The sequence below is a fragment of the Thermobia domestica genome, chromosome 5 (genome assembly GCF_964235325.1).
Source record: "Thermobia domestica chromosome 5, izTheDome1.hap1.1, whole genome shotgun sequence".
NCBI lineage: Eukaryota > Metazoa > Arthropoda > Insecta > Zygentoma > Lepismatidae > Thermobia > Thermobia domestica.
Genome location: NC_137458.1, coordinates 199,302,037 through 199,324,703, shown reverse-complemented (window position 1 = coordinate 199,324,703; position 22,667 = coordinate 199,302,037). Strand labels below are relative to the sequence as shown.

Below are 22,667 nucleotides of genomic sequence, written 5' to 3'. Positions count from 1 at the left end.
CTGTACAACATACAGTTGCATTCAAGGAAAATAGTAACCCGCAGTACAGGCAGCTATACTCATATCGTTCACCTTCTTCCTACTCCCGTAATTCCTCCCGTGGGCGGAAGACCAAACATATCGTTCAAGGTAACGATCACACAGCAGGGAACGGAATTATAAGAATCCACCTCAATCCCCACCTACTTCCACACCATCTTCAGATCACAACCATAAATGTTGTTCTTGCCAAACACCAAAGCAACAACAAACTTCTAAGAATACCAATCAGAACTCTCCTCAGAAAAATTTAATAAAAAAAGTCGTCCTCCTTTTAGAAAAGGTGGGAGAAATCAGAAGGGAGCAAACTATAACGAGGCTGCCTTTGCTACTATATATCCTATGCCTTATCCACAGTTTTACCCTCCACTATACCCATCTCCCTTCCCTTTTCCACTACCTACAACGTCCCAAACACCTAGGTGTCCCACTCCTTTTGTACCAACTTTACCTTCGTTACCCTCAACGGAGCAGCCGCCAAAAACGGTTAAACTTTTAGGAGGATCCTCCTCCTTCATCTCCAACTCACCCTTCTCTCAATGACTTACAATCACAACAGCCATCAAACCCGCACAAGAGCACACAGCTTCAGCGCTGCACTCATGTTCCTTCTAACATAATAACGGAAGAACATAATAAACAGTCTGGTAAACAGTGTGCGTTGAATGTCCCATTGATCTTTAAAAGACTTTTAACTTACATTGAGGGCTCTATTGGTTCAAAACAACTAATAATCCTTGACTGAGGAGCAGAGCTCAATTTAATTCCGAGTTATTTAGTTCCTCAAAAAGTGCGGCCTTTTCCTTTGGCCACTGTTCTTCATGGTGTATCTAACCTCCCGTTTACCCTTACCACGCAGTTACATTACCAATCACAATAGCAGGACGTACATTTTCGGTTCGTTTTCGCATTTCACCCCTGCAGTCATTCCCCACCATTTTAGGAAACCAATTCCTTAAACAGCATTTAGCCAAACTAGACTACGAAACAGGCACTCTACGCTTCACATATTTTGGGCGCAACCCATATCAACTACATTTGACGAGGTTCGTTTTCTTTCAAATTTTCAGGCAGTTAAGAAAAAACAAATTTGTTTTTCAACTTTTTAAAACACAAACCATTCCTGCAAATTTGGCATGCTACGCTTAACAATTCCTCTAAAATCAAACACAGCATTTTTACATAAATTTCCCTATACATGTCAATTTCAAAGGGTGTTACACGGTTCACACGGCAACCTCAATCAATAACCTTCAAATACCAGTTATTAATCTCTCTCCCTATGATCAAACTTTTTTAAGGGCCTACCTGTTGCCTCGGGCACAATCTTCCCTACAGAGCCTAGTGCCTACAAGGCATACTCTGTTAGGCAACTGTTTGAACCGACAGAAGAACATGCGGAACAAAATAGAAGGGAAAGGATGGAAAAAATTAAGGATCACTTTGATCTCACTAAATTCAACGTCAATCCCGCACTTTTTCCATCCCAGAGACAACAATTGCTGGAAATTTTGGAAAAACGGGCACTACCTTTAAATGGACAAAAACTGATTTTAGTAAAATAAAAACCTTTCAAATTTCCTTGGACCTAATCGATGATAAACCTTTTGTTATGCCCCAGTTTACAATTCCACATAGGTTTAGGTCTTTCGTAAAAGAAAAAAATCATACAATTTGTCGAACAGGGCATATTCCAACCATCTAATAGTATAGAAATAATAATATTGCAGTGCTGAAACTGAACAGCAAATCGGACATTCGTCTAGTTTTGGATCTCAGAACTTTGTTTAGCAAATGCCAAACATTACCAGACCCAATACAGCCCATGACAGACGTTTTGGATAACATATCGACTGCTCACTGGATCATTCATCTTGACTTAGCACAATTTTTCTATCAATGTTCTCTGGCTCCTGAAGATCGCAACGCCACTGCATTTTCGGTTCGGGATCTTCATTTGCCCCACACGCAATTTAAACTTAACGGTGCAACCGCAAGGACATAAATCCAGTACGCTCAACCTGCAACGAATAGTACACACTATTTATCGCGATATAGCAGCTCAAAATTTCTCCCTATATGTTGATGACTTCTTTCTTTATTCTTCTTCATACACGCATTTATTGGAACTCTTGGATCAAGTCTTAGCAATTGCTGAAAAACATTCACTTTTATTTAATGTTGACAAATCTGAAGTTGGGGTCACTTCAGTTAAATTTCTACGGCACATAATTGAAAACGGAACAATTAGGCCTGACCCTCAAAAAATCGCTGCCATTGCTAAATACCAAAACCTAAATCCATAAAACAACTACGTAGTTGGCTAGCAAGTGTAAATTTTTTTCGTAAGTTTTTTCCATACATTTCCCTAACTTTAGAATTACTGTACAAAGCACTTAGGGGCAATCCAAAAACATTAACCTGGAATTCTGACATGGATGAGGCATTTGAAAAAGTGAGAACAGCGGATGCTTTGACAGAAGGCATAGGGGCGTGTCTCTTTCAGAGGAAAGTAGGCGAAAAAAATTATCATCCGGTATGCTACGTCTCAGCTCGTCATCCCCAAAGAATTAGACCTCTGCGGATTCACAATTTAGTACTTTGCAATTTTCTACTCGTTAATGAAGAAAGAAATATCTACTGGGTAAACATTTTACATTGGTAACGGATAGTAAAGAGTGTTAGCACTAAAGACAATTAACTCCTAAACTTACGAGGTGGTTGAAACAGATATAATCCTTTGATTTTACAATAGTTCACGTAATGTCTATTCAAAACGCACTGTCTGACCTATTGAGTCGGAACCCCTTGCCTTTTGATGAACGAGACATGGAACTTCTTGACACCGAAGGTATCTCTTGGCATTAGATGGAAACACTGGAAACACTGACATTGTGCAACTCCAAAGGGATGATCCCTTCTCTAAAATAGTGAGAACCTTACAAACGGAAAATAAGGACGATAAAAACTACAAAACATGGCAAAAGCAATATCTTTTCAAAAAGAATTTACTATACTGTAACATGTATTCACCAACACAGCATTGCACCTTATGCATACCGAGGGTACTGCGCGATACGGTATTTAAGGAGTTTCACATTAACTTTTTAGTTCATCCTGGATACTTCAGATTACCTAATCCGTAGCAAGTATTACATACCGAATCTGAAAAATCGGATACATCATAGTTAACTCATGCTTAGATTGTGGCTACTTTAAACGGAGTTGCCAGCAAAACATTTGACAGAGTTCAAAGAGTACCAATAGGTGACCTCTTTGACTGCTGGACCATAGATATATGTGGCAAACTTAGGCCATCACAGAGTGACGAATACACACATTTTTACGTAGGTGTGGAACAATTATCATTATTTACGGTCACTAAACCTATAAAATAGAGATGCAAAAAAGCCGGCCTTTTTGAATCGATGGTTTTTTTTACATAAAAAGCCGGCTTTTTTGGAAAAAAAAACCTAGAATTTTGGTTGGCTTTTTTCATTTTCATGATTTTTCTATCTAAATAGCTTTCTTATAGTATATTCTATAGTTAGATAAGAATTCCATGACCTAAATGCGATATTTCGCTCTGAAATTCACCATCAAGATGGATGGAGCACATGTTTTACGAATTAAAGCTAACATGAAGAATGTAGTATTTGAGGGCAATTTTAGAGGCTATTTAACTTTAAACGACATCTTTTTTCTTCTCTAGATCATTTTAGTTTGTCATCCGTGTTTCATTTCTAAGCGCTTTTAGTACTCTAGCTTCTAGCGCAAAAGTTAAACTTCCTCGTTTTTCTATTTATCCGTCAAAGCGTACGTTTTTCAATATATCCCTCAAACCGTACTTGCACATTTCTGTTATACTGTAGCTGTGAAGTGATTTAGCAATAATTTTCCGGACACAACCTTGAATACCAATTTTAACAAATAATCAGTAGCGGATTTAGAAAAGTACTTTAGGATGGGTTTTTCTGATTGTTTCGTTTCCTAAAAAGTCCTAATTTTATTTGGGAGGTGCTTGAAGTTTATGAGTACAGGAATAACTAATATTTCTTTTCGTTTATATGTTTAGGAATAATCTTGCGGATACAACCTTGAAAATCATTTTATACTGAGAATCAGTGGCGGATTTAGAAAAGTATTTTGGGAAGGGTTTTTCTTACTTATGTTTAGCTTTTCTAAACATTCGTAATTTTTATTTGACGGGAGCTTAAAGTTTATGAGTAAAGGCATAACTAATAGATATTTCGTTTGTTGCAGACATTCCGTAACTTTGGGGAACGGGCTTCAGTCCGAAAGACCGCCCCCCTAACCTTCGCAAAACCATCACTGCTGGTAATTAGTAATAATAACGATTTAAAAACAATAAGAAAGGAAGTCGGTCAACTCACAGTACACGCACTATTTCTACAGATGGAATGAAGAAAAGCTGGTTGAATCCCGGACATCCCGATAGAAGCGCAAAAGCTAATCACTCAGTCATGTTTGTTGTGCAGTTGTATTTAGCTTAACTTAAATATATTCCGTAGTCCATTTTTTTTTTGGGGGGGGGAGTTCCGTAATGATATGTTGAATCCCTCTTGTTAAAAATTCAGAAAACTTGAGGATTGGGTAAACCGTGATGGTGGTTATATAAAACTTAACTGTAGAATTTCAAGAATATACAGAACCAAAAGCTCTAGATGTGCCTTTAAGTGTATCATATAAATGTAAGTATTTCTCTTATGTTTTATTTTAATTTTATTGTGTTTCAAAAAGAGGGTATGGAATATTTTGAAGTAAAAATACTACATACTATTTTGCTAGTTATTTGTGTATTTTTTTAAAGAAGTGTTTACTTTTAGGGTTGGCTGGTTTACACCAACGTTTTTTTTTTTAATAACTGGTTTAAACCAAAAAAATAAAAAGAATGAAAAATGCGAATCATGTGAACTTCATGGTGACGTTTCCAGATATCAAACCACCTGCAATAGTTTTATTTCCCTTTCACCTTTTAACCAAGGTGTCCCATGTTCAATTCTCGGTCGAACACAACCCTTCTTTCATGCGTAAACCAAGTAGCGGTTCGGATGTCAGTTTAAGCGAAAGTCTTCTCGTTGATAACCTCGGTACTTCGTAAGGATGTTAAGCCTAAACATACGAAACAAACCAAATTGTATATTTCTGCATATCTAAATGCCTGTTGTTTTATAAAAAAGCCAAGATTGCTTAAATATATTGATAGAAATTGGCAAAATTTATCGATTGCCTACGTAGCTTCCAACATTAGCTTGGATTGGACTTTCAATGATATGTACGTATTAAATTTGTAATCTAATACCTCAGTTTTAGCGTACTGATTATGATACGTTGACCTTTAAATTTTACATGCAAAGCAATAACAGGATTTTACCGTTATTGTCTTACATTTTAAGTAATGACTGGTTTTTCCCGATGGCTAGGGCGGGAGATTCTCAATTTAAGAAATTTACTGACCGGACTTCTTTAAGCTTATGGGAGTTCTTCCGGCATAACCCCGCTGTTGCATAATAACACCAAGGCGAAACAAACTTATTTCTGTGAATATGTAATATAAATACATAAAGCAAAAAATCTAAATCAAAAAAGCCTGGTTTAAACATCCCCCAAAAAACGGGTTTTTGGCATTTTCAAAAACAACCATGGTTCTTGCCAACTCTGTTACTTTTGTATATAGAAAGTTAAAAAATTCTTATTATATACATTGGTTAATCCTGTGGAATTCATAATGTAAATATGTTGAAGAAAAATTGTTTGAAATATCTTTTCGAAATTCATAGTTTATTTTCGAGGTTTTATATTATTATCAGCATCAACCACTAATTAAATGATTTTTTGTGTTATAGAGAAGCGAAACAAAGTCTGCTTTATCAATTTAAAGCAGAATTTTGAAAAAAGCCCAAAATTTCCCAAGCAAAAAAGCGAAGCAGAAAAAACCGAGTTTTTTTTTCAAAAAAGCCGGTTTTTTTCCGAGCCCTTGCATCTCTACTATAAAATCTTCTACTTCAGATGCATTCATCGATTTCATTACAAGTGAAATAATTATACCTTACGGCATAATGAGGACATAGCGTTTAGATCACCAAAGCAACCACACCAGCTCCAAATCAAAAGCCTTCCTCAAATTCTCTAGGCATTAAGGCCATATATGCGTTGCCAAACTTGCATAAATCTATAGGAAGAGTCGAATCAAGAATTTCAAATTTGCAAACAGCCCTCAGATTTCTTGCCAAACAGGACCACAAACAGTGGCCCTTGCATTTACACAAGGCTACGGCCACATTCCTTTAACCCAGTTTGTGGTTTCACCGTTTCAAATTTTATTTGGAAAGGAAGTGCGATTCCCAATTCAGAACTTTCTGCACGGTGATACGCCTCCCAGTGACATCAATGACAGACTAGTCATGCTCAAAGAACTACGGGACCTAATAGAATTCAGGAGGGAACAATTCTTTCAAAACCTCGGAAGAAAAAGCGGAATCCAAAAACACCCCCACCCAATTCATTCCGGGTTCCCAAGTTCTGTTGAAAAGACTGCACTAAAAAGGATGAAAGTGGACCTTTGCGACAACTGTATACAGGCCCGCACATAGTTCTGAATAAGCTCGATGAAAATTCATATCAGATTGATGTTGAAGGGAAAATAATTAATGTTGCAAAAAACGACTTAAACTTTACATTCCAGACACAGCGAAAAATAGTTTTTGAAACCAAATATAACAAATATATACTCAGCATCAAGGCATAGGCAGCATACATGGCACACAACCTCACCCAGAGCAAAACTATAGCCCAATCCACCCACGCAAAGCGCTTAATCTCATTTGCAGATTCGCATGCACTTTCCTTTTTTAAACAACTTTCTAAGCCTACATAGTGATTTTCGAGAACGGTGATCATCTACCAGTGTGTCGTTACACTATATTGTGTTGTGCACTTCTATAACGTGTAGTAATAATTATAGCGTTTCAACGAGCATTAATAATGTTATAAAGGCTCACACTGTAATTAAGTAGCAAATAAAACATTGGGTGCATGACATAACGCGTATAGTCAGTCACAAAGGTTGAGAACCACTACTCTACTACTCTAGGACGGGTTCACTACCATTCATTAAGTGTCCTTTTATAGTCCATGTTAAACGCTAATAAGCATCTCAAACTAGAGTTAATATCTTTAAAAAATATTAAAAAATCATGGTTTTTAGCTTATCTAAAAAGTCCAGAAATAGGATTAGTGATTTACATTCCTCTTAAAATTCAATCCATCCTTCATTCACAATTGACTCTCATCTCTTCTTCTTCCCTTTCATTCACAGTTACACTCATGCAAGTTTGCCGCCTTTGTCTCCCACTCGTATGATTTACTTAATGCTACTATAGAAACATACCGACATAATTACGATTAAGTTACAATCAAATCAATTCGTTACTAAATAAATAAAGTTACGTTATTAAAGACAAAACTGTGCATTGACGAAGTCTATAGTACCCACAGTAGTTACATTCCATGTATACTATTAACTAGGCTTTTACTCCTCGCATGCTTTTACCCTTCCATCAAAGGCCCTAAGCCTTCAACACCATTCAATTTTTTCCCTCTAATTTCCTTGAAATAGCAGGCAAAGAAAGCTGAGCGATGAAACTTTCATAACTTATCAGCTATTTATTACTCTCACTCAACCTTGAAATTTTTAGTTTCCTTTTCACCCCCTGATTATAGCTACGTTGGTTAAAACATTAGTTCATTAACTAATATACAGTGACTTCTAATTGCTCAACTACATTTTTTACCCAAACGACTATTACATCCCCCCCCCCCCCCGAAAAAAAACTCCGCCAAATGCTTTTGTGTTCAACAGGCTTTGACTCGCCACTAATGACAAAAATATACTAGGAAAGCTCACACTAACACTCATCAGGAATGTATACAGCAACACACGTCTCATAATAACCTACTAGTCATATAATACAGCATACGGTACTCTTGAAATCACTAATAAATAGTGTAAGCTACAACTGGAACGCAGTAGAGATATTCTATTAACATTCAGGGAATACATAACTGTAAAAATTGCAAATTGAGTAAGACCTAAGAAGAATTTTAAGTCACTATGCATACTACCATATAATACGGTTTGAAGGGCTCAGCATACTAAATCAACTCTCCAAATGATGATAACTACCAGGAAGGGTGCTCAGAAGTAAAGTTGAACGTACGTTATTTCAAATAATACTACTTGTATCCATCTTAGTCGCATACATCAAGGACAACCGTTTAAAAAAATAAAAAAAATCACTTGCCCCCAAAACATTTCTTTATCAAGTTTAAGCTGTATAGCAAGGAAGATCTTCCCATTTCAGCAATATCATACAGTACAGTGGGAATTCATGAGCTGTTCTTATATGACATGCGGACAAGAACAGCGTACTCGAAACAAAAAGCGGAACTTATACAACTTCAACATAACTTAACATGCAATTGTTTCTCAACACTATGCATCGGGAAGAATTATAAACCTACCAACACTTTCTGTACGACTTCGGACCACCATAATATTGGTTGTTTTAGACTTTCTTCCAAGAAATAGAGCAACTAACAAATGATAATAACTGCTGCCACTGCACTTTTAAATCGAATTCTGTTAAATAACAAGAATCAAGACCCCCCTTAACCCGCTTACCTCTCTGTATTACACACATAGTAATCTACAGAGCTGTGACAAACGCGAGTTGCTGATAGAATACAGATGGGTAAGGGCCAACCAACTGCAAAGTTTCAGGAAAATCATACAATACTCTGAGAATCATAAAAAAAAAACAAACGTGACGACATAGGCCGCTACTAGCATGCAAGACCACCCAGCGGGTCAATACTCGCGACCACCCCCTAACTTTTAGACCCATCCCATTCGGACAATTGATCTATTAAATGCTACTAATCATAACATTTTACAACTTTCTTTCTCACAATAGTACAAGACTATATTAAATATTCAATTTACACATTAGAACGAATATTGCATGGCGTAATGTACAACAGGTTACGTTCCGATTGGGACTAGAGATACCAACTTAGGAACCGGGATAAATCAATGACAGAGGCTAAGCATCACGTACGTGACGTTTATGGTTTGATCCAGCATGACAACAGACAAATGCATTTTGGTACACATACACCATGGCCTTGAGTCATAATTTTCCAAAATCCGCAATTAATCACATTCTGAGAATAATAATAATCGTAACAATAAATAGGAATTCTTACTGGGGGAGAAGCAGCCCCCTTGCACCCGACGACCGCCAATGGATTCAAAGAGAATGTTCAAAGAGGAGCAACTGACACTCATTTACTTGTTCAGCCTCCCCCCCCCCCCCCCAATTGAACGACAATTCCTATCAACATTCGCTTCGCTTTAACTTGCGGGAAACAAACACACACACCATAACTTCTGTTTCCTTTTTTTCTCAGCACCAAAAATAGAATGAAACATTGCATTTAGCAGGATTCAAAGTAAAAGTAAAAATAAAGGATAAGGTGTTAAAAAGGGAATTATACTCACCCTCAATAACCTCACATTATAGCACACTGGATTACATTCATCAATATATCATATGCTTGTTTTGTATACGTTACGTGCAACATAGTTAAACTGAGGGCCTAAATAACCTGAACCGCATCCGCCGTTTTACATTACCATCTACTTACGAAGCTCTAATTGCGACTTCATCACTAACAATGTGCATCCCTCTTTTACTGTTATTTAAAACGACAAACATTACCGGTCTTTACAAGCACCAAGACATTCTTTCTAACCATCTCGAACATCAGTAATCATTCATGAAAGCTTACTACAAGTAAAATGCATAAATTTGATTTTAGTTACAAGCGTCGCAAAAGAGAGATGAAATTCAACTGTAATTACATAGCAGAAATGCGTTACCAGCTTGACCAGTTCATTACCAAAGGTTGACATCCACGGCTGAAACCTCACAGCAGTGTGTCATGTCGCCCCCAAGGCATCCGCTCCTTTTGTTTTCCTGTGCCTGAAACCTAAAGTCTCCTCTCAGATCTTTGGCCATGTTGATTTCCTAAGTGAAATCATGCACAGAAAGCTAGCATTTAGCTAATGAAAATCATGCAAGGTTGATAAATTAACGTTCAAACATTTCATTAGAATTATCATAATGAAACCCACACTGTTCCATGACACCATAAAACTTAAATTAGCAAAAAAAGAAAACATACCTATTACGTTATCTTCTAGATGATGTTGCTGCTTCACATACATTGCTATCGAATTCTGATATATATTCTCACCGAGCAGTGTCCTTTTTATCAAGGCAATTTTGAACACTACCTAAGCATACACCCCCATGGCAACACAAAATGACGAGCAGATCAATAACAAAATATGTCAGGCATAAGGACTGCAAGGTAAAAATAAGGTCAAATCGCCAAAACTATTTTTTTATGGTATGCAACAAATTGCTCCAGCATTCCGTTTTAGATTACGCCAATCTCACAATCACTGCAGTAACGCAGTAATGTATGCTGAAAATGACACACGTTTCAAGTTTGTAACTTTTTTTTTACAAAAAGCACTAAGGACATAATTTGTATCTAATCGTTAACTAACATTTCAGTACAGTTTATCTGATAATGACTCACACATGTCATTGCCAAAAAATAAAAGAGAGGGAGAGAGAGGGAACAAAATACAGAAAAGAAAAATAATATGGAAAGTAACAATATGGATAATGATCTTCAGTTAATCTGATAACAAGGAAGTTCGGTTACAGTAATACACTTCACATCTCTTATGTCCTTCAGGCGAAAGAGAAGTCCCATAGTGTTTTACAATACTTTGAAACATTTCTGAATAATACATATAGAAACATTTAACAGTGACAATTTACCCCAAGCTAAAAGTCAGAATTGTTTTTTGTCACCTAATTTTCCGTCAACGAAAAACAATACAGAAAAAATTCAAGAACATATTTCTTTGCAAGAACTAAATAACTCCCTGGCATTGAAAACACAGACAATATGAAACATTTCAGATTCTAACTTTCCCGGAGGTCATGTTCACCTTAACATCTTAATATTAGAAACAAGCAAGAATAGAAACTTGCGCTTCCACACAAAAGGAAATAGAACACCCCACTCCTACATGAACAGAACATGCATAATAATAATAATAATATTATTATTAATAATAATAATAATAATGAATCACTTTCCCTTTCGAAATTCCTTTAGTTGGTCCATTCATTAATCTCTATGGGTTACTTTCTCAACAACCATGTCATCTTATTCAATCATTGAATTACTCACAAAGTAAGACTGCATGCGGCTATCCCTATTCCACAGGTCAATGACTCCCCATTTTTACAATGCCCCCTTCCCATTGCTAATCCGTACTATACTCCACAAAGAATTAGTAATTGTGTTTTATTAAAAAAAGTACCTATCCCCAGGTACAGTGAGTACAGTAGTGGCGAATCCATTAAAAAAAACTCGGGATGCTTAAACATTTCATTTTTCACTTTCTTTTTTCCCTTTTTTCTTACCTTTTCCACTTCCTTTCAGAATCTGGTTCTGATCAACATATATACCTTATCTACGCACCCGCATCTGTAACATGCTGCATCTAAATTATTATCCTTCTGTACAACCCCTCCACACGCATAGCAACAACATATATATAAATATATATATAATTAAAATTGCACTGGAAAATTGCTGTCATGTCTCTGCCTTGAATTGAGAAAAGCCTGTCTTTTTTTCTATCAAATCTGGTATAAAAACAATACACCCCAACCACCTACAAAACCAATAAAAATAAAGGCCTATCCTTTATATCCTTCTTTTCACGTCATTCATAATCCCTCTTATCCATTGATCCAATCAAGTAAAAATGCCTCCACCAGTCACATCGAGGACTGCACAGGATGGAGCACATTGGTTCAATTCTCGACGCTGGATTTGGCTTCCGTAAAACGACGCTGACGTCTCCTCCAAGTTTCCAATGAAGAAGATGGTTCCTATTCCAACTCAACCTACTGCCAACCTAGTGTGGTGATTTCTAATAGAAACGAACTTGCCAATGAGCTATTATGGTGTTTCAAGACAACAACAGGGTGTTGTACTGCTTCCTCCAGTGGATTGACTTCCAGCTGAGATGGTCCACGTGAGAAGCATTCGGATACCTTCGCCTTCCATGGGTGACAGAATATCCCCCTTAAGAGGACTGGAGGACCGTGACTTGCCTTTCTCTTGTTTTTATGGAATTTGTGTTGTAGAGTGTGGAAAATCAGTTATGTTGTTTCCGTGGGATGTTGTGAGTGTGAACTGTGATTCCTATTCTTGTCTATTCATTTTGAAGTTCACATTTTTATTAAATATGTTTCATATTATTTATCAGCATATTTTGAATCTAATACGTTTTGTGTAAGTGTCTCGACGTTTACTACCAGCAGAGATTTAATGAGAAAAAAAGGGAGTATAGACACACACTAAAAGGTGATATTCAAATAATATACACTTTCAGTGGGGGAGTTTGTTGAAAACAGATTTAATGAGAAAAAAAGAGGAACCATTAATACGTTTTTTTGGTTATAACGACGTGTCCTAAGGGACAATGGATATAGTAGGTAATGAGACTTTTTAATTGCAAAAAGAAAGTCATCAAGTCTTTAATGTGAAGTTAAAAGACTGATAAAATTGGGCAATATAATGGGATTCAAGCGGACAGAGATGAAAAAGGAAAAATCACGGAGGCAGCCAAGACGTCAAGAGTGATTTTGAGTTAGTCATGTGGAAAGGAAGAAACCACGGACTTTGGGTGAGAGGTTTCCACATTTACCGGTAAGTTTAGCTACCTCCTCTAGTAAAAAGAACAGCTAAAAAAGACAATCTGAGCCATCGTAGTTGGTTTCCTAGCGAAAATCATATTAGTAACTTGTAACGTAGATATTGTGCAAATAATCGCATTATGTACATGGTGTAAATAAAATTGTGACTAAGCATCTTGAGGTAAATTAGGGTACCTTTACTTCTGTAAAGAAGAGATCAGAACCTGCCTCTCATGCTCTAATACGATAGCGTGGGATACGGTTTCTGAAATCATCTGTCATACCTAACTCTAGATATTTAACTAACCATTTTTATTAATCACTTTATCTTTATCCCTCGATTTTTAGAAAAATCTTAACTGTAAAATCGTACGATTTTGGCAACCTCACTCTATTTATATATAAATTGGCAGCAAACATTTCAGTTGACACTTGGAGACGTTGATAGGCGATGAGATGTATTCTGTAAGCACACATACTGAAAAAAAAAATCAGAAATTGTAGAGACCACCTAAGAACCATTCCTTTCTTTTTTCAGTATTTCTGCTGATACCATAATACATTTTCATTATATTATGACAATATTGGCACCTCCTCGCTGGTATAGTTTCTAGCGCTCAATCTTTGGTGTACGTGGTTCCGTGTTCCATTCCTGCTGGGAAAGCCTTGAAATTTGAACGCTTTTACGGTTGTTCGTATTCCACCTGAAACAATAAGTCCACGTCTCATAGTGTGTCCGTGCTGAAAAGGGACGCTAAATTCTAGCCAACCAACCAACAACTATCTTGTGCATGGGCGTCAATCAGGAACAAGAGGGAAGATGCGAATGTCACATACTGTCTTTTATATCTATTTTGTAAAATGGGCAGTTTCTTTTGCAACTGAAATTCTACTTTCTATGTATTTTTTACTATTTTAAATTTCCCTTCCCGCTAATTATGGTGGTTAGATCGCGCATCTTCGATGCACGGGTCACGGGTTCGATTCTCGGTAAGGAAGTCTTGAAAATTTTGAACGCATTACATTGATTCGGACTTTACCTTAAACTGTAAGTCTACATCTCACATAACCTCGGTACTGAAAGAAAAGCGAAACTTATTTGAACAAACTTCACATCACTTACGCAACTACAGGGTGGTACACAAACGTAATTCGGTTTGGTAATACCTGATAATACAGAGTACCAAAAAGTGTAGGAAATTGTGAACACAGGCTTACCCACATATTAAACAACTACACATCGAGCAGCACGCCGGCGTCAACAAGAACTACTCAGAGAATTATACACAATTGTTTACTCGTTTACCTGGCCGGGCTACTTTTATGTAGGCTACCCTTTATAAAACACTTAAGTATAGTATCCATCGAACAGATGCTGAAACGGTACCTTAAGTGAGCTAGTACAATGCATAGAAACGGGCACTCCATTTTATTTGTATGGGAATAGATTGACCAGAAAGGAGTGTATCGACAGCATAAGTAATGCTCTGAGAGAAAACCTTTTAACAGAATACTATCTCAAAATGTCTACTGTAGTTTACTTGGATATTCAAAGTATTAATCCGTGAGTTGCTTATCTTGCAGGCGAAAATACAGCATCTCGACTTTAGTTTTCCTCACTTTACACCAAGTTGCACCGAAGGTATCGAACCATGGTCAAAATATATTATAGATGGGTTGGTATTGCTTCTATGATGGAAAATAGAAGGTGGTCACTCAAACATCAAGCAAAAGGATTTGAATTCGAATATTTTCGACGCGCTTTTCGCTATAAATTTGAAGGGCGAAATACATTTGTTTCTTGTTTCCTGTAAGACTCTTCGAGCAAGGTATATTCATATTTTTTTTCACCCTCGTAACTCAAGTCGTTTCCGACAGCTCCTCCCTGGCTAAGCGGTTAGCGTACGCGCCTTTGGCATGGGAGAGACTGGTTCGATTTCCGGAGGGAGCTCATGTGGTTCGAATTCCTCGTTAATCAGTAGACCCCGTTTCATATAGCCTCGCTGCTGAAAGGGACGTTAAAATCAACTCAAGTCGTTTCCGACACATGAGCAGTCTCTGATTTTCGCATTTTCAACAATAACTTCAAAATTCGAAGGACTTTGAAGTTGATTTTCTGGCCAAAGTTACCCTTTAATATGAGGTACTTTTTGTATAAATATCACAGCAATCCGTGTAAGAAACTTTTCATCTGCTTATCCTTATCCGTATACCTATAAATTGTTTTGCAGTTTTGTCTCTTATTAATCGTCAATTCAGATACAATAAGTCTTCCAATACAGGAATAAGCCTATCTTCAGAAACCAAAGGGCGTTCTAAAGACGCCATCAATATTTGAAATTACTAAGTCCAGTGTCCAGCCTTTCTCATTCAGTATATTGTTCTTCGAATTTAAACTAAATAAGTTCATGAACTTAAAAGTATTTTTGGATACATCTGGTGAACTCACAAAGGAAAACACTGAATTTATTTCTGGAAGATTAGAGTCTCCCCGCTTTACTTAGCAATCAGGTTCATTAAATTGATAAAAATTCTCATAAAGTATTAGATTGGATAGCATAAACATGTATAGTTACACTACTTGTCAGAAGTTTCGTAAGAATACATTCATAGGAGTTAACATTAAATATTTTATGATATTTAAGAATCGTCAGTAATACCCATCCACGTTCTGATTTCCAAGTAGTGCAGTAGTACTTCCTTCTTGTTTAAACACACTGCATCTATGATCAAAGAATTCCGAATTACAAAAATATTACGCAGTCCACTTTCAACGATTATAATTATATCGAATTGTTTGATCGTATACTTGTAAAGAACTCAGTGTTTTCTCCTTTGGCTGTATACATTTTGAAAATAAAGCAAAAAAAGACGTATAAAATAGACGTTTTTATTCTACGTACATTAAAATTTATTTTCTTCACGTTTACAAGAGAGGTAAGGTAAATGGATATTATTGTTAGTGCGTAGATCTAAGAGTCTCATGAGGCACTTTTCTCATCTGTTAATGTCTTGATTTCCGCTTCACTAAATTTGCACTCTGCATTCGTTGTCTTGATAGGGAGGGTGACGAATTAAGGATATTTTAAGTTCCCTGGCCAGCAGCTGAAGGTTTTGTGATTGGAACCTCCGAGTTTTCACCTGGTAACACATTAGAGAAACTTTAGGAAAATGAAATAACCGAAATAATTGTCTACTAATTTCAAGCTAGGAAAGTAGTATTTGTTTTGTTACCAAATAAGCTAGATTCTTATTTTGTTATCTCTGTGTCCTTCGTAGGCAAATGGCTAACGTGCGTATTCCCTTGTTGGATCCTTTGTGAGAAGTACTGAGTCCGGATTGAATTCGGAGTAGTAGTTCGGACTTCGGTGTGGTCTCTCTTATGTAACCTTTGTGGTAAAAAAGGACGTTATATTCCAATCAGTCTTCAGTTTATTATCTTTATAATTCTATACGAGGATGGCAAAACATATACGGTATACATTTATACAAGCAAGGTAATTACAACATTATGAATTAATTGAATATATTTTCAATTCACTGGTGAAAACGATATATACTGCTAAATAGAGAAGTTTAAATTCAGCCATTATCTCCGTTTAAGCAGCTACTGGAGGAGAAAATCAAAAAATTGTCAAAAAGTTATATATGTTTTGCTGTTCTCGTAAAGATTTAATTCAAAAGATCGTAAGTTGCTTGCCTGATGAAAATTACATGTTTTGCCATCCTCGTATAAACTTAATGTTGTTTAGTTATTATTTATCTTTATATTATATTTGGAGAAAACCTCTGGATAGAAAATAATCATGCTTGGAGAGGTTGAGTAAGGATACACTCTAAAAACTGTGACGCTTATATAAGCGTAAAAAAAATCGCTTTTTTTAAACATATAAAACTAATGTAATATTGTTACTTGTAAATGGAAGGTCTCATGTTATTTATAAACTGAGCACAATGCGACGCTTAAATGAACGTAACAAACTTGATGTACGTATGTTACGTATAAATAGAAAATACCTCATGCTGCTATATAGGGGACAAAATTTAGGCATATTTATTGACAATGCGTATGGTAAGTAACTCACATTTTTAAGTATAATGTAAATAATCCAAATATAATATCTAACTGTCTACTTTGTTGAAAGCAAGTAGTGCTCAAAAGAGGAATCTAACTTACACTCTCAAGAAAATTGATTGGTATACCGTCCCCCCCCCCAAAAAAAAAAAAAACGAGCGAGCGATACCAATCAAAGGTTGTTTAGGTTTCTCGTAGAACTATCCCCTTTCAGCAATGTGGCAGAGAAAGGTAGACAAGTACACATAATTACATTATTTACTATTTTATTTAAGAATGGTATTTCATACAGGCAGTCACCAGATATACCTATGAATTTCCTACTAATTTACTATTAGACGTGATAAGTAAATCTCGACAATATTGTATTATACAATACCTGCGGCAATTAAGATGTAATGCTGAACTTAAACATTTATTTTAAAATGAAAATGTGGTATTCGCTTTCTTGCCTTGAGAATATTGTAATGCTCAGAAAACAAAGCCTCACACACTCCGAAGCCACTTTTTTGAACTGAATTAAACAGCAGGAAAAAATTGTCTAGCACAATGTAACAAAATAGCTGGATTGCCCATAGGAACCAAGTTTACCATTTGTTGACCAAAGAAGAAAAAACTCTCGAAACGGCTGTTTGTCATCGTGGTAAAAACGCAAGATACACCCATCCCTCGCGGACCAGGCGGTAACATCCCGTAGTACTGAGAGGCAGTGGGGTCGAATTCCTCCGCCAACCATCCTGACTAAAGTTTTGCAGTGTTTCTCTCAGTTTAACCAGGCGAATGCGGGGATGGTACGTTAGATAGGCCCTCGCCGATATCTTCCTTGCCTACACCTTATCCTGGCCAGAGACACAGCTACTAAAAGGCATTAAAAATAAATTTAAGAAACTGTATAAACCACAGCTTTTTTTCACCAGCATTGTAACATCTTACAAGATAAGGTTGAAACTGCCGTGATCATTTTTACACTGGTAGAGAATGTATGAACAAAATACTAAACACATAATATTAACTGCTTCTACGAAATAAGCTATAAATAATAAAAGGGACAATAGGAATCTGCGAAAATACGCATTAACGTATAAGCATTTCCGTCAGTGAGTTGGTCAATATTGCGGTCATATTAAGAACTACACAGGATGCCTGCTTATATGAGCGATTAGAATTTACAAAATTGTTATAGTATAGTTTCGTATGAGCACTGTTTTATTTATTTATTTATTTTTAACCTTCAGTTAAAGCATCTATCCATGTACAAGTTTTCAAGGGAAGTTTTGACCTCTGTTAAAATCTTTCCTTGTTAAACATTGTTTAAAAAATGAGATACTGTTACGAACAATGAAACATATTAATCGGGTAAACATAAAAAGAATACACAAGGAATAAATGAAACACTGTATAAGTGAACTATATTTCAAATTGATATTTTTCAGCAAAAGGACACTTTTACAAGCTTGCAGAATATCTTGAAAACTGTTTACAACTTTCGTCACGGCCTTTTTTGTCACATATGATTTCCTTCTAAACACAAGTTCACTATTTTTGCACTGAGTTTGGTCCCTGCAAACCCTTTGTCGAACTCATTTCTGCGTTTATGCTCAGGGCCGACCTTAAGCCGATTAGACCGATTGCTCCCAATCGGGCCCCGCGCTGGTACCGTCTACTGTAGTCTCCAGTGCCGTTTTAACAGCATAATAGGCCCCAGAGCAAACAAGTGTGTTGTGGTCCCTATGACTAAATTTTGCTCCTAAAACATGTAATTAGTACATGCCGTTCTGCCCGGGGCTGTAGGAAGGATGTGGAAGTGTTTTCCACCCAAATCTCCTAATCTGCTCCATAGTGGCACGTAAAATATGCGAACGCGCATTGTCCTATTTAAGGATGATCTTCTTTCTAGGGCGTTTATCACGCAAGGCACGACGGGGCCTCCAAAGTGTCTGGATGTAGCGTCCAGAATTTATGGTTTGTGCAGGCTCAAGAAAGTGAACTAGATTGCAACCCTGTGCATTCCAAAAGACGCTCCCTATAACTTTTCCTATCGATTGCACTCTCTTTGCTTTCTTCGGTGGTGAAATCAAGCGGTGCCATTCCATATTCTCTCGTTTTGTTTCAGATTCATAATAATGGAACCAGCTTTTATCTCCAGTCACAATACCCGTCAAAAGGTCATCACTTTTATATAAAAATCTCTGAAGAAGGGTTTGGGCAATGGTTAGTCCTTGACGTCTGTGGTCCTCGGTTAATAACTGTGGGACCCAACGGGCAAAAACCTTCCGATAACCTAACCTGTGAATCATTTCTTGCACTGCACTATGTTCAACACCAAGTTTTACAGCGATATCATTCACAGTGATAAGTTTCACCCCTATCTCCCCTAATCAGCTCATCAACCTTTACCTTGTTGCGTTTCGTTTAGGCACTTCGAGGGTGCGAGCTGCGTGGCTGATGTTCGATAATCGTGTTTCCATCCTTAAAATGTTTCAGCCATCTCCCAACACTGCTGGCACCCATGCACACATCTCCATAGGCACGCTGCAGTTTGCGGTGAATTTCAGAAGCAGATTGGTTCTCTTTAACAAGGAAATCAAACACAGCACGGTGTCGAAACGAAACATCGGTGCAGGCCATTTTGGAAATCCTGCCTGTGTTTACGTGCTAGCAAAAAACAGCGTCAACGTCTGGAAAGAAAGAAAGAAATGTCTGTAGATTGAGATGATATACTTGGTTTTACTTACAACTAGAAATTACGGTTGTGAAAACATGTTGCTCATAGAGTAATTATATAGTATAAGAGGTTTGAACTGCTCTTCCGCTGAAACTGTGGAGACCGTGGCACCACCACTCAAGGAAGTTGGGTACTACGAACTATTAAAAACAAGAACGAATCAAATCATTCAGAGCGCCTGAGTCTGATAGAATTAGCCAATGATGCACTTAGCTACTGCGAGTAGCAGACGATACAGTTAGTTACAACTCTAGCCGATAGTGTCGCAGAACCACTTTCGTTGCAATGTGGGAAAAAGTTAATTCCCATTAGTTATATAGGATAGCATTGTTGTTGAAAACACTTTATATCATTCAGTGTCAAACGTTATGACATATCTGTTGTACTTATCAACAAATGAAAACAATATTACAGGACAGTATAGTTTAAATTGCGGGTTTGGAACCAATTCAAAGTAGAAAAGCAAAGAAAAACACTCATGGGTTTTAAGTTAACCCGTAAGTACTCGCGGCCTTTTTTTGTGACAGGAGTACTCGCGCGCGGGTCAAATAGACTCCCAAATTGATATTTTTTTACAATAAAAATATTTTTTTAAAAATAAGTAAGGCAATGCAGCATAACTCTAGACATGTTTTTAAAAATATTTGCTGTAATTAGATATTTTATTCGTTTTGAGACATTTTATATTTTTTTCATCAGGACCGTTTTTTTACAGTAAAACAGATATATATATATAATATACAGTAGTGGCAAAAAGTCCTGAACACACTCATTTTTTTTTTTTTTTTTTTTGCCTAAATTTTGTGTTTGACTTCATATTTCGTTATGAAATTATCGCACTATCTTAAATAATCAATAAAGAATTAGTTGGGTCGAGCGGAAAACGAATGAGAGAGTGTTAGAAATGGTGGGTGAGAAAAGAACACTTTTAGATATTATTAGGAAGAGGAAGAGAAACTGGTTGGGACATTGCCTAAGAAGAGATTGTATCATGAGGAACGTCCTAGAGGGTATGGTGGAGGGAAAGAGGGAGGGGGCGAAGGAGACTACAATTAATGGATTATATTAAAACAGAAAGATCATACGCGAAGACGAAAAGGTTAGCGGAGGACCGTGGAGCATGGAAGCTTCTCAGCTGCGGCAAGTGACCTGTCAATAAAGGCAGAATACCTATGATGATGATGATTAAATATTGTTATTGATTGTAATGTATTTTTTCATGCTGATTTCAAATCTATCTGTAGATTTCATCTAAAGTAAATAGTTTCATTGATACGGTGAAAAAAAACCTTGACAAGAAAGCACAAGGTCACTGTAAGAATGAGTGTGTGTTTTCAACCAATGAAATGCTCCGTTATTTCAACCAATCAGAGAGCAGTGGCGATAAAGGGTTGAAAGGGGAAGGTGAAACTTGGTTTAGTAGTGTATTGAAAGCAATTTGAAGTGCATTTGTGAAAAATATTGGAATTATGGCTAAGTTTTCATATCTGCCTGAGAATAAAAGACACAAAATAATACATTTGAAGGAAGAAGGTTATTCTATGCGCCAAATTGCTGCCAAAGTACCATGTGGTCTTTCTACTGTCGTGAGAACTTTGAAAAGATTTTCTGAAACAAATTCTGTTGCGGACAGCGGGCGATCAGGACAACCAAGAAAAACATCTTTACGTGAAGACAGGTTATTGCACAGGATTTCACTTTCAAACAGAAAGCTTAATTCAAAGAAAATTTTGAAACAATGGACTTTGACATCAAATGTGAGTGTGTGCTCAAGAACTGTTAGAGGAAGACTGCTGGAAATTGGGTTACGAGGCTGTAAAGCGTGCCCAAAACCATTACGGACTGAATTTCAACGCAAGAGGCGATTGACGTGGACAAGGGAACATTCATTATGGACTATTAAAGACTGGGAAAAGGTCATATTTAGTGACGAGAGTCAGTTTTGTATTTCTGGTAACCAAAGTAGTGCCTATGTAAGACGACGCACTCATGAGGAATTCAGCCCTCAGTGTCTGAAGCCCACAGTAAAGTACCCGACAAAAGTGATGGTATGGGGTTGCATGTCTTCTCGTGGCGTTGGAAGACTTCACATCGTTAGCGGAATAGTGAAAGCCATGGATTACATTGAAATACTACAAAATAAATTGCTACCAACTGCAAGAGATCTTTTTGGGAATCAGTCATGGATTTTTCAGGATGATAACGCCCCTTGTCACCGTGCAAAGGTAGTCCAGAAATGGCTCAAAGACCATACTGTGAATAGAATGAACTGGGCAGGACCGTCTCCCGACCTTAATCCGATAGAGAGCTTATGGTTTAAAATTGGTTATAAAATTTCAAAGAAAAAACCTTCAAACAAACGTGAGTTAATTGAAGCTTTAATATTTTCCTTCAACTATATTGCCACGAAAGAACTTCTTCTGAAATTAGTGCATTCCATGCCAAAAAGATGGAGAGCCATAATTAAAGCAAACCGCTGGCCCATAAAATATTGATGTTCTAACATGTGACAACAATGTAATTTTCAAAATGCGTATTAAATGTATCGTATTTGTCAATTTTCGTGTTATTCTTCTATTCATATTATGTTATTCTATATTGTTTTATTCTGCACATATTTCACATTATTGTGTTCAGGCAGCTTTACTACAAAAACTATTTTAGGCATTAAAAAACTAGTAGTAGATTTGAAATCAGCATGAAAAAGTACATTAAAATCAATAACAATATTAGAAATAGAAATAGTCTTCTCGGTTGATTAATTTCTACATTATTGAACAGAAATATTACTTGTGAATTTATCCCTGCAATGTCCAAAAGTCTGTATAATAACACCAAGGGCCATCTTCTGCTTCTTCTAGAAGTTGAATAAGTGCCGCACTTTTCATCTATGACATCAACTCCAGATTTAGTTCCATTATAGAACGTTACGATTTCAGGCTTTAGCTAG

General features: G+C 36.8%; 1 protein-coding gene across 3 annotated transcripts in view; it reads left to right on the top strand.

The window, feature by feature from the left end:
• Nucleotides 1-22,667, top strand: part of LOC145686340 (F-box/LRR-repeat protein 4-like) — a 110,442-nt gene that overhangs the window by 66,819 nt on the left and 20,956 nt on the right. Inside the window, exon 1 of one of the 3 annotated variants that reach the window (XM_081759568.1) lies at nucleotides 12,778-12,930. The exons of the other annotated variants lie outside the window; for them this stretch is intronic. Coding sequence (XP_081615694.1) covers nucleotides 12,878-12,930 — 53 coding nt within the window. The 5' untranslated portion in view covers nucleotides 12,778-12,877. Of the gene's footprint in view, nucleotides 1-12,777; nucleotides 12,931-22,667 lie in introns of those variants that run through there. 3 annotated transcript variants of the gene reach the window in all.